The following is a 13,209-nucleotide window of genomic DNA, read 5'->3' as shown; positions in this document are numbered from 1 at the left end:
AATAAAATGAAATAAAATAAAAGCCAGTAGGGGGGCTACTAGCTCTTTTTAACCCTTTTGATGCTTGGAGTTCCTATGCTTGCAGGCCAGGTCTCAGTTTATTGCTCTAAATCAAAACAATCCCTGTGAATGCCCAATGAGGCTCTCAAATTGAGAAGTTGATTTTCATCAGAGTAAATGAAGAATATTATTATATTTTACAAGTCAATAAATCAATGTAGCCCTAATTTTGCCATGCAGAAAATCAATTCTGGTCTTTCTAAGCCATCAAAGATGTTATGAACAAAGTAATTTCACAAATTATGGCAAGTAACACATTTATTGATGACTGCAGTTTAGGAATTTAGAATCTGTGAGCACTGTAATATAATACGGTGCACCAGCACAAGCTGAGTGAAATACAGATTATATGGTGAAATTGTAATGCATCATTTGCTATTAGTGGACTGGTAATAATTACCAGTTTCAAAGCAGCCCTTTCCATGTAATCTTTAGTCGCAATTGTAACAGCCCTTCTCATTGACATTATGATTACACTAGCTGCCCTCATGATCTAGAATATCTAGTTGATGGGAATACTAAAATGCGATAGTGAAAACTGTATGTTGTGTGCTCATTATAAGATAAAATGCCATTTTCTCTGACCTGATACATGAGAGAGGGGAGTATAACATCACAGTGTTAACATACTGTAGCACTATCACATAGCTGGCTCTGAAAAAAAATTTAGGAAGCTCAGGGCAGCAAAATAAAATGGACTTTTTTTTTTTTGAAAGGATACAAATGAGATCCTTGGTGTAGTGCTGAATGGCTCAGATTTCGGCATTTACCGATGGCCGCATTCGTGGCGCGTGTGAAACCAGCAGCACTAATTATGGGTCCAGTCCTGGTTTCAATAGAAATATGACTTTAAGGCATTTGGGAGTGATGAAAGTGTTAAGGACTTGCTTCAGTTGACAAATCTCCTTTTTACTTACCCAATTCAGATTGTTAGGCTAAATGTATGAAAATAACCTAGAATCCTAGAGAGGCAAGGGAGAAAGCCACAGAGGGTCACAGTAGTTGGAAACAGGTGGTTTTCTTCCTGCCTATTTGGGACCCAAGTCATTGTTCAACAACAACAAAAAATTTATGAAAATACTCTAAATGAAGCTTTTTATTTCCCTCTTAAGACAGGAAGCAAACAAAAATAGGCAGATAATGTGATACTAATGTCAACGTTTTCTTTCAAAGTCTTTCTGCCCCCCCCCCACCCCCCCCCGGGCACATTAGACAAATGTTGAAACCTAATTTTGGTATCTTACCATCTAATCTTGTAAAAGAGATTTACCCAGGAGTGGGATATATTGAGTGAGATTATAAATGCATTGTAAAGTAAATTACAAGGTCAGGGCAGGAGTCCATTATTTAGACAAGTGCTTGAGCGAGGCTGGCCTGTTTTGGAGTATGAGTGTTTGGAGCTCCTGAGAAGACCCTGCCAGCTTTTCTTTCTGACTTGCTAAATGGAGGAATCATATAATTGATTAATTCCTCGTTTCCACTTTTAGCTCCATGGTGAGTTTTGTCCCTTTTTAAAAAGTTACTGACAAATACTAGCTGTGGGCCAAAGGAACTCTTCTATAGCCCCTCTTAAAAGCTTGTTATTTCTGTTATATTTTAAGCCCTGTCTTTTTTGGCATCCCTGGGAAGTTACCTATTTTTCTCATCCTTGTCCTTTGTCCACCATCACTTGTGCCCTTTTTAATGCTACAGTTGACTGGTAAACTGTTGGTTAGTTATTTCCTTTATACACCACACATATGTATATTTATTTATTTAAAATTTAGCTATCTCCAAAAATCAATGATTTAGTGAAGTCAAGCTGGCCCCTCTTTGCCAAAGTGGCATTTACTACTCTTGGGTTCTTTTCAGCGAGAGAGCAATAATGTGACTTAAGCAGGGCCCTCTCCAGACGGCTTGGCTACTGGCCAAAGAGTTGACTGCCTGAACTGTGTCTTTCTGTTTCTTTCTCAACTGGAGCTGAGTCTCAGCCGAGGGCGCAGGATGGTGTATAATTTGGTGCACGTTGTTAGCCTCTCAAAATAATGAGGAGGAGGATAGTGTAGCATTTCTCAGCCTGCTGCCTGTCTTGGTGCTGGCTGCTGTAACTGTTGGTTAAACTAGGATGCCGTGTCTGCTCACGTTGACACCAGCCACTCCTCCCAACTTCTCTAGACTTGCATTTGTTTGACTGGGGGACAACCCCTAAAGATTTGATACGGCCTGTCAGGTAAATCTGAAGTAAATTTCTTTTGAGATTTTCTCAACATCCCTTGAGATGAAAATGGGTGTCCCCATGAGGTGTCGCAGAACCAAAATTGGGACTCACTGACCTTCCCACAAGGTGGGATATGAGAATGTTGCTAGTCTCTAGTCCCTGGAAGTATCTTATGAGTACCTTCTCATTTGAACAATTTCAACAATTAGTGTGTTTCAGGCTAAGATTAAAAGCATTTTTAGAGCCATAGAGAATTACAGGGAGCTGACTTTCTCTTGTTTTTGATATCTCTATGAAATGACTGCCTATTTAGAATGTTCACCAGGCACCCAAGGGGGAGCAGAATCATAGGATTTAGAAAATAAAAAGTTTCCCTTAGATTACCTTGCCCAAATCCCTCATTTAAACAGATGAGGAAATGGAGGCACACAGAGAGGGAATGGATTTCCCCAAACCACAGCCAATGAGATTGGAAAGTTCAGAAGATGAGGTCTCTAGAAGGTAGGAATTCTCGTACTCAAGCTTGACCAGGTCAGGATTTTTTTCTGTTTTGGAGACTGGATATAAAATTCTCAGAACTAAGATTAATGGCAGGAAGCTGATTGGACAGATATTGTTTGGGCACCAACCACCAGGCCTGCAAGGCACCATCTAGGCACAGGGGTAGTCAGTGAGGGCTTAGGCCTTGGGGTTGAGGGGTGAGGGAAGGGAAGGCAGGAGGTGGAACATAAATAAGCAATTGCTGATGCCCGACTCGGTGATTAAACATTGATGTTGGTGTTGTATTATTTTGCAGGTAAAGATGAGCCCAGCAGCTACACATGTACAACTTGCAAACAGCCATTCACCAGTGCATGGTTTCTCTTGCAACACGCACAGAACACTCATGGATTAAGAATCTACTTAGAAAGCGAACACGGAAGTCCCCTGACCCCGCGGGTTGGTATCCCTTCAGGACTAGGTGCAGAATGTCCTTCCCAGCCACCTCTCCATGGGATTCATATTGCAGACAATAACCCCTTTAACCTGCTAAGAATACCAGGATCAGTATCGAGAGAGGCTTCCGGCCTGGCAGAAGGGCGCTTTCCACCCACTCCCCCCCTGTTTAGTCCACCACCGAGACATCACTTGGACCCCCACCGCATAGAGCGCCTGGGGGCGGAAGAGATGGCCCTGGCCACCCATCACCCGAGTGCCTTTGACAGGGTGCTGCGGTTGAATCCAATGGCTATGGAGCCTCCCGCCATGGATTTCTCTAGGAGACTTAGAGAGCTGGCAGGGAACACGTCTAGCCCACCGCTGTCCCCAGGCCGGCCCAGCCCTATGCAAAGGTTACTGCAACCATTCCAGCCAGGTAGCAAGCCGCCCTTCCTGGCGACGCCCCCCCTCCCTCCTCTGCAATCCGCCCCTCCTCCCTCCCAGCCCCCGGTCAAGTCCAAGTCATGCGAGTTCTGCGGCAAGACGTTCAAATTTCAGAGCAACCTGGTGGTGCACCGGCGCAGCCACACGGGCGAGAAGCCCTACAAGTGCAACCTGTGCGACCACGCGTGCACGCAGGCCAGCAAGCTGAAGCGCCACATGAAGACGCACATGCACAAGTCGTCCCCCATGACGGTCAAGTCCGACGACGGTCTCTCCACCGCCAGCTCCCCGGAACCCGGCACCAGCGACCTGGTGGGCAGCGCCAGCAGCGCGCTCAAGTCCGTGGTGGCCAAGTTCAAGAGCGAGAACGACCCCAACCTGATCCCGGAGAACGGGGACGAGGAGGAAGAGGAGGACGACGAGGAAGAGGAAGAAGAGGAGGAAGAGGAGGAGGAGGAGCTGACGGAGAGCGAAAGGGTGGACTACGGCTTCGGGCTGAGCCTGGAGGCGGCGCGCCACCACGAGAACAGCTCGCGGGGCGCGGTGGTGGGCGTGGGCGACGAGGGCCGCGCCCTGCCCGACGTCATGCAGGGCATGGTGCTCAGCTCCATGCAGCACTTCAGCGAGGCCTTCCACCAGGTCCTGGGCGAGAAGCATAAGCGCGGCCACCTGGCCGAGGCTGAGGGCCACAGGGACACTTGCGACGAAGACTCGGTGGCCGGCGAGTCGGACCGCATAGACGATGGCACTGTTAACGGCCGCGGCTGCTCCCCGGGCGAGTCAGCCTCGGGGGGCCTGTCCAAAAAGCTGCTGCTGGGCAGCCCCAGCTCGCTGAGCCCCTTCTCCAAGCGCATCAAGCTCGAGAAGGAGTTCGACCTGCCCCCGGCCGCGATGCCCAACACGGAGAACGTGTACTCACAGTGGCTCGCTGGCTATGCAGCCTCCAGGCAGCTCAAAGATCCCTTCCTTAGCTTCGGAGACTCCAGACAATCGCCTTTTGCCTCCTCATCGGAGCACTCCTCGGAGAACGGGAGCTTGCGCTTCTCCACGCCGCCCGGGGAGCTGGACGGAGGGATCTCGGGGCGCAGCGGCACGGGAAGTGGAGGGAGCACGCCCCATATTAGTGGTCCGGGCCCGGGCAGGCCCAGCTCAAAAGAGGGCAGACGCAGCGACACTTGTGAGTACTGTGGGAAGGTCTTCAAGAACTGTAGCAATCTCACTGTCCACAGGAGAAGCCACACGGGCGAAAGGCCTTATAAATGCGAGCTGTGCAACTATGCCTGTGCCCAGAGTAGCAAGCTCACCAGGCACATGAAAACGCATGGCCAGGTGGGGAAGGACGTTTACAAATGTGAAATTTGTAAGATGCCTTTTAGCGTGTACAGTACCCTGGAGAAACACATGAAAAAATGGCACAGTGATCGAGTGTTGAATAATGATATAAAAACTGAATAGAGGTATATTAATACCCTTCCCTCGCTCCCACCTGACACTCCCTTTTTTCACCACCACCCCTTCCTTCCCCATGGCCCTCCAGCCCCACTCCCTGTAGGATTTTTTTTCTAGGCCCATGTGATTTAAACAAACAGACAAACAAACAGAAGTATCGGAAGCTAAGAACATGAGAGTGCTTGTCACCAGCACACCTGGTTTTTTTTTCTTTTTCTTTTTTCTTTTTCTTTCTTTTTTTTTTTTCCTTTATGTTCTCACCGTTTGAATGCATGATCTGTATGGGGCAATACTATTGCATTTTACGCAAACTTTGAGCCTTTCTCTTGTGCAATAATTTACATGTTGTGTATGTTTTTTTTTTTTTTTTAAACTTAGCATGTATGGTATGTTATGGCTATTTTAAATTGTCCCTAATTGGTTGCTGAGCAAAAATGTTGCTGTTTCCAGTTCCGTTCTGAGAGAAAAAGAGAGAGAGAGAGAAAAAGACCATGCTGCATACATTCTGTAATACATATCATGTACAGTTTTATTTTATAACATAAGGAGGAAAAACAGTCTTTGTTTTAACCCTCTATAGACAGAATAGATAGCACTGAAAAAAAAAAAAAAAACTCTATGAGCTAATTGTCTGTCTCTAAAGGGTTAAATGTATCAATTGGAGAGGGAAAAAAGGCCTTGAATTGACAAATTAACAGAAAAACAACAAGTTTATTCTCTCATTTGGTTTTAAAATATGAGTGCCTTGGATCTATAAAAACCACATGGATGGTTCTTTCTACTTGTTATAAACTTGTAGCTTAATTCAGCATTGGGTGAGATAATAAACCTTAGGACCTAGCATTTAATTCTATATTGTATTTCTCACAACGGTGGCTACCTAAAAATATGACCCAGTATGTCCTAGTTAATCATCATTTTCCCTTTAGTTTAATTTTGTTAACAAAACTGATTATACCAGTATAAAAGCTACTTTGCTCCTGGTGAGAGCTTAAAAGAAATGGGCTATGGTGCCCAAGGTTTTATCTTTTTTAAATAATTAAATTGAATGTGTAATGTGCAAAAGCCCTAGAACACAATTAAATACATTAGTAAGGAGTTCATTTGATGACGATAGTTGTTTTAAATAATGCCTTTTAAAAAATTCTGGCACCAAAAGAAATAGATCCAGATCCACTTGGTTGTCAAATGGACAATCAAATAATAATCTTTAAGACCTTGTATACCACATTAAAAAGAAGAGGCTGACAGTAAGTTTGACAGAGGGGAACAGAGGGGAAAAAGTATGTGATTTATTAGCACAATGTGGTACTATTTGCCATTTTTAACTAGAACAGGCATATAAGCTAATATTGATACAATGATGATTAACTATGAATTTCTTAAGACTTGCATTTAAATGTGACATTCTTAAAAAAAGAAGAGAAAGAGTTTTAAGAGTAGCAGTATGTCTGTGCTCCCTAAAAGTTGTACTTCATTTCTTTTCCATACACTGTGTGCTATTTGTGTTAACATGGAAGAGGATTCATTGTCTTTATTTTATTTTTTTAATTTTTTCTTTTTTATTAAGCTAGCATCTGCCCCAGTTGGTGTTCAAATAGCACTTGACTCTGCCTGTGATATCTGTATCTTTTCTCTAATCAGAGATACAGAGGTTGAGTATAAAATAAACCTGCTCAGATAGGACAATTAAGTGCACTGTACAATTTTCCCAGTTTACAGGTCTATACTTAAGGGAAAAGTTGCAAGAATGCTGAAAAAAAAATTGAACACAATCTCATTGATGAGCATATTTAAAAAAAAAAAACTAAAAAAAACTTTGCCAGCCATTTACTTGACTATTGAGCTTACTTGGACGCAACATTGCAAGCGCTGTGAATGGAAACAGAATACACTTAACATAGAAATGAATGATTGCTTTCGCTTCTACAGTGCAAGGATTTTTTTGTACAAAACTTTTTAAAATATAAATGTTAAGAAAAAATTTTTTTAAAAAACACTTCATTATGTTTAGGGGGAACTGCATTTTAGGGTTCCATTGTCTTGGTGGTGTTACAAGACTTGTTATCCATTTAAAAATGGTAGTGGAAATTCTATGCCTTGGATACACACCGCTCTTCAGGTTGTAAAAAAACATACATTGGGGAAAGGTTTAAGATTATATAGTACTTAAATATAGGAAAATGCACACTCATGTTGATTCCTATGCTAAAACACATTTATGGTCTTTTTTCTGTATTTCTAGAATGGTATTTGAATTAAATGTTCATCTAGTGTTAGGCACTATAGTATTTATATTGAAGCTTGTATTTTTAACTGTTGCTTGTTCTCTTAAAAGGTATCAATGTACCTTTTTTGGTAGTGGAAAAAAAAAAAAAGACAGGCTGCCACAGTATATTTTTTTAATTTGGCAGGATAATATAGTGCAAATTATTTGTATGCTTCAAAAAAAAAAAAAAAAAAGAGAAACAAAAGTGTGACATTGTACAGATGAGAAGCCATATAATGGCAGTTTGGGGGAGCCTGCTAGAATGTCACACGGATGGCTGTCATAGGGGTTGTACATATCCTTTTTTGTTCCTTTTTCCTGCTGCCATACTGTATGCAGTACTGCAAGCTAATAACGTTGGTTTGTTATGTAGTGTGCTTTTTGTCCCTTTCCTTCTATCACCCTACATTCCAGCATCTTACCTTCATATGCAGTAAAAGAAAGAAAGGAAAAAAAGAAAAAAAGAAAAAAAAAAACCAATGTTTTGCAGTTTTTTTCATTGCCAAAAACTAAATGGTGCTTTATATTTAGATTGGAAAGAATTTCATATGCAAAGCATATTAAAGAGAAAGCCCGCTTTAGTCAATACTTTTTTGTAAATGGCAATGCAGAATATTTTGTTATTGGCCTTTTCTATTCCTGTAATGAAAGCTGTTTGTCGTAACTTGAAATTTTATCTTTTACTATGGGAGTCACTATTTATTATTGCTTATGTGCCCTGTTCAAAACAGAGGCACTTAATTTGATCTTTTATTTTTCTTTGTTTTTATTTTTTTTTATTTGGATGACCAAAGGTCATTACAACCTGGCTTTTTATTGTATTTGTTTCTGGTCTTTGTTAAGTTCTATTGGAAAAACCACTGTCTGTGTTTTTTTGGCAGTTGTCTGCATTAACCTGTTCATACACCCATTTTGTCCCTTTATTGAAAAAAATAAAAAAAATTAAAGTACACAATGTAAGCTTCTTGTGTCCTCATTTGACACACTCTGTAAATTACTTTCAAGAAAATAACAGGTTTTAAGAGAAGGCCAGTCAGTCTTTTTCAGGATTATTTCTATGGGCATTTTGATGCGTGTATTATACCCTAAAGGAACATAAAGTACTTACTATATTAAAATAGACATCTCTAATCATGGAAATAGTTTTTAGGCTTTACAGTTCTAGAGTACTTTTCAAGAAACGAAAGGTGTTTGCAGTCTGACGTTAAAAACTTTTGCTCCATCTCTTGGCAGAAATCCATTCAGATATAGGTGAAAAAGTTGCTGGTAATAGCATCTTAAACTTTTATTTCCTTTGGATTTTTTGCCGTTCTTGTCTGAAAGTTCTTTTCTATTCTCCCATCCTTGCCCTATCTTAGAACATAATGTAAAAAAAGGCTTTTTTAAAAAAATAAGTTCTTTAGTTTCCACATAAGAGTCTTTCCTCATAACAACAATAAACTCACTCCTTAAATCTAAAAATCCAGAAACAGAGGAATCAGGTTAAAAAAATAAAGGTGTGTGGGGGGAGGGAGAGAAAAGAAAGCAGCAGCCAGGGGTTTAGCCAGACATAGCCAACTCTCTGGAATCAGCCACTGATTTCCTGAGATGCATGGTGGTTTGCCCTGTGATCCCAGGAGTCCTGAAGCTACAGATCGTATTAGGTGTTTTTATAGGGTCTTCCTGGCTGACAGCAAATGAGGGCGGGAATACCCTTCAGTTATCTTTTGACAAACCAACAGATTTATGAAACGTCTTTGAAAAATAAGTTAGGTCTATTTTAAAAATCTTTCCTTGGAAATCTATGTTATCAGTTTTACAAATACTGCACATTGCAGCATCTATTTGCTTTATTAAAACACATACCTCTGTGATACTGTCTCCCTGTTCCCAGTGTAGATGAATGAGTACGACATTGTTCTTATTTTTGTAACAACCAAAACAAAAGCTGTTCTGTTGTCTTCTTGTGGTAGCATTTTTTGTTGCTCAGTTCTTAGGCCCAAGTGCCTGTGAAGTGGCCTTTTTATGTAATGCCTTTTATCTGAGGCAAGAATAGTTTTATCTTTCCAAAGTATAGAGAAAGCACGTATTGGTTTAAAAAGTCAGTTTGGGTGTGGAGCAGAGAGTACCCCACTAAGAGGATTTTGGAGAACATTGCACAGGAACTGTGATGCAGGGTACCTAGGAGAACTTGCTATTTGGCAGAGAACTGAGAAGAGATGTACGTGTTTTAGATTAGATTACTCCAAAACTGAATCGAAACTGCTGTTCAAGACAGTGCCATGCCAGTTTTAGATGTGGTGACTTCTGCTCTATCATATTAAATGACCATAAAACCTCTGTGTGTCCCTATTACTCTTTTATTAGGAGCTATGAGTGCAGCTGTGTAGATTTTATATACAGTATTCATTTAAATTTCTCAGTATATGATGCTCTTAGTGTAATTAGGTTTTGCATCCTGACAGACAGAATTAATGGTGGATACTGTATACTTGCATTTTCAAATTTCTTAAATCAAGTGGGGAATGGGAAGGGGTGCAAACATCTGGTGATAAATCACAGATTATGTTTGATTCACATGGCCCCAAAGTTAAATAAATTTATTAAGGACAGGTCCTTCAGGTTACTTAGTCTCCTGACTTATTGAAGCCTTTTGATAAAATATTATTTCTGAAGCTGAGTAACAATAGGACCATGAAAACCTAGCCACAGAATATAACTTAAAAAATGGCACTTTTATATCCACAACCCTAAGATTTAAAATCTTAATATAAAATAACCTAAAACCATTTTCAACAATAAGATAAATTCTTGGTATATTTTTTTAAACGAGGAAATACTAAGAGCATTAATATTTCTCAAAATTCTTGAGTAAGTTTTTGTAACACTCTTGACATGCTGACGGAATGGTCTCTACATACCTAAACTCCTGACACTTAAAATGTTCCTTTTTATCTTTATTTTGAGAACAACGTAATAAATAGGAATACAGAAAATACTAGTTCTCATCGATTTTGACTCAAAAACTTTTCCAGTGCATATACACCCTCTTTCCTGAGACCATCTGCTATCCTCTCTCTGTTCAGGACCTACAAACGGACTGAAACCAACACGTTTTAAAGGTTGCTAAGAAGTGAGGTGAACACAGTTCTTCATTTGTACCAGCCACGGCAGGAAGTGTGAATGAAGTAGTTGAGTTTTTCCCAGGGGGGGTCTGTGGATAGAATTGCTTATTTAAATACCGTTTTTTGTATATGCAATAAGTCCATATTGTATATATTCATAATGCTTCGAGTGAGAATTTGAAAGGAAGAGATGGGGGGTGGGTGGAGTGGATTAGATATAATTTCAGCTGGAGAAATAAGGAAATCAGGGGGTTTATTCACAAATGCTTAAAGTTGGCTGAAAGGTACTGGGATTATTTGTGGTTGTCCTGAAAAGGAGTTGAGAAGCCTCAGTCCCTCATGTTGTCCTGCTTCTAACACTTTACTCACAGAGAGTGAGGGAAGAAATACAGTGTTTTCTTTTTTTAAACCTCTTTCCTCCTCCATACACTCACAAACATGATTTCTTATGACTGTGCTGTAATTGTGTGGTCTTCATTATGATTCTGTTACTCTGTTGTCCCTGGGCCTGGTGTGTACAAGAATACCCCATTCTCTTTCTTTCAGACCGTTTCCCATTTAATAAAAAAAAAAATTGTGGGAATTTTGCCGGTATGGGGATGGGCTTGGCAGTGTTCTCTCAACCTGCTTGGAAAAATGTTTTTTTAAAAAAAGACTGCTAACTTTTAAAAGGCATGAGCCACTTAGCAAATTTTCCTAAGTGTCTCCTAGGGCACTGCAGCTTTCCTAATTGAGAATAAATGAGCCCATTTGTAGCAAAATGGACATCAGAACACGTAGACGGAATTGGGATTATGTGCATTTATTCTGGGGCTGCTATAGCTACAAATTGTAGGCATGGGTTGTTGGGTATGCTCTTTGGCTTGCTGGCATCTCGTTATCCCATTAGCCCACTGTTTCCTTCACTATGGCACATGGCTGGCTGGTGAGCCAGCCTTTAGGGGGATGGGCCTGTTTCTCTCTCTCTCTCTGTTTCCCAGTGTCATTTATGGTCATGGGATATGATTAATTCCTCCCTTCCAAAAGGGAAAGGAGACCAATACAGTTCACACGGGTCATTGTGCTTAAGTACCTAAACTTGGCTAAACACAACTCAGTGGTTGATCCAAATACTGTTTTTCCTTTCTGTAAAGTGGCAAAAACTATTTAAAGGGAACACATGTATCAGGTCTTTCACAGAGACAGCAGAAAAGGCAATTTAAGCAATTTCCCCAAAGTATCCTCTAAAGCAGGAGCCCCCAAACCCATAGGGGGCTGTGCTTGTAAATAACAGTGAATGTGGTACATGCCCAGGCTATACTTTGTCAGGGCTTTAAATATTGGTAGCATGTCGCACAAAGGGGTTTGATTGGGGTGTCAGCTAAAGGGGCCTCGATGACAGTGACTTAGCGCTGGGACCGGGAATGGGATCCCCCAGAGCCCACCTGGACACAGCAGGGCCCTCAGCCCAGGTCTCCACTGCTCGGGGGGCGGGTGCGTGAGAACAGCTGAGCTCCAGACCCCGGGCCTCCTGCGGCGCCAAGTCAGGGGACAGGAGGCCCCAGGCCCCTGCTTCGGGTCGCCATGGCAACGAGGCCTGGAATGCCACAGTGGTAGCCTCTTCCTCGGCACATCCGGACTGCCTGTTCTGCTGCTTCAAGTCAATGTCCACAGCAAGGGAGGAACCCCGGAGGAAAATAACCACTCCCTTCTTCCCTTCACCATTGCCTTCCCCCTTGCAAAAAAAGACAAAGAAAAGAAAAGAAAACTGCATGTGTGAAAGAAACTACAGGCAGTTTTTGGTGCAATTTGAGAGCAACTATTTTGGGTTCTGGTTTTCTCCTCAGAGATTTGTTCGCCTCTTGTGAATCGTTGGCTGCTTTGACGTTGAACTTGATGACATTTCATGTTTTCGTTGTGCTGCTTTTACATCAATTTTGATTTTTTTGTTTCTTTATAATTTTATTATTATTTTAAGAAAATGGCCCCCTTCCCTCCTACCTCTCCCACTCTCCTCAACCAAAGGACTGTTTCCTACTAAGTTTTCTCAGTGTAAGGGACAGTGTTTCCTTCCAGGTGTGTCCCCAGTTTCTTAGGACTGTCGTATGATTGGGCGGGGTCGGGGGTCTGGAAACTTTGGGAGACAAAAGGGAGGGAGGCTTGGGAAAGCCGCTCAGAGCTCAGAGATATTTGGGAAGGGGAGACTGAGTTTAAAATCATGCTTAAGATGTTAGTGGCTCAACCTGTGGTTGATTTAAGTTATATTTGAAAAAGCTAGTTAGAGAACAGAAAGTCGCTGGGCCAAGTCACACCTGTACTTTTTTTTCCCCCCTCCTCTGTCTCCAACCTCTTTCTAGGTTCTTCACACACCCCCATTCGGCGTAGTACCCAGAGAGCTCAAGATGTGTGGCAGTTTTCGGATGGAAGCTCGAGAGCCCTTAAGTTCTGAGAAAATGTGAAGCCCCCCGGGGCGGGGTGGACGTGCCGCCCAGGCCCAGCCGACGTCAGCGTGGTCTGTCATCCTGCTAGTTTGTGATGTTTTCTGACAGTAGCCTCCAAGAAGCCGTTGTGCGAAGACAGAGTCCTGCAGAGTCCTTCCAGCCCGGCCCTGCAGTGCCATTTTATTTATATTTTTTAATAAAAAGTAAAAACAAAAAAACACACCCACATTGGAACAGTGAAGCAGTCCTATATAGAGGGCCCGTGGACCACTGCTGTCCTGAGTGATGTCCCAGCCCTTTTGAAACCAGCCAACCTAATTACCTGTATTGTGGAAATGCGCATGAGTC

The 13,209-nt window shown here is 42.0% G+C and overlaps 1 protein-coding gene across 9 annotated transcripts in view; it reads left to right on the top strand.

Annotated features, from left to right (window-relative positions):
- The window catches only part of BCL11A (BCL11 transcription factor A), a 96,967-nt gene extending 84,060 nt beyond the window's left edge, over positions 1 to 12,907 (top strand). For 2 of the 9 annotated variants that reach the window (XM_063078493.1, XM_063078492.1), the window contains 2 exons: positions 3,054 to 3,196; positions 12,778 to 12,907. In XM_063078493.1, the coding sequence (XP_062934563.1) occupies positions 3,054 to 3,196; positions 12,778 to 12,879 (245 nt within the window). In that variant the 3' untranslated portion in view covers positions 12,880 to 12,907. Of the gene's footprint in view, positions 1 to 3,053; positions 5,075 to 12,777 lie in introns of those variants that run through there. The other 7 variants (XM_063078490.1, XM_063078489.1, XM_063078488.1 and 4 more) reach the window with 4 other exon arrangements.
- Positions 12,908 to 13,209: the final 302 nt, after the last annotated feature.

Source organism: Cynocephalus volans, chromosome 14 (genome assembly GCF_027409185.1).
Source record: "Cynocephalus volans isolate mCynVol1 chromosome 14, mCynVol1.pri, whole genome shotgun sequence".
Lineage (NCBI taxonomy): Eukaryota > Metazoa > Chordata > Mammalia > Dermoptera > Cynocephalidae > Cynocephalus > Cynocephalus volans.
The sequence above is the reverse complement of the archived record's forward strand: the minus strand, read 5'-3'. Positions and strand labels throughout refer to the sequence as shown.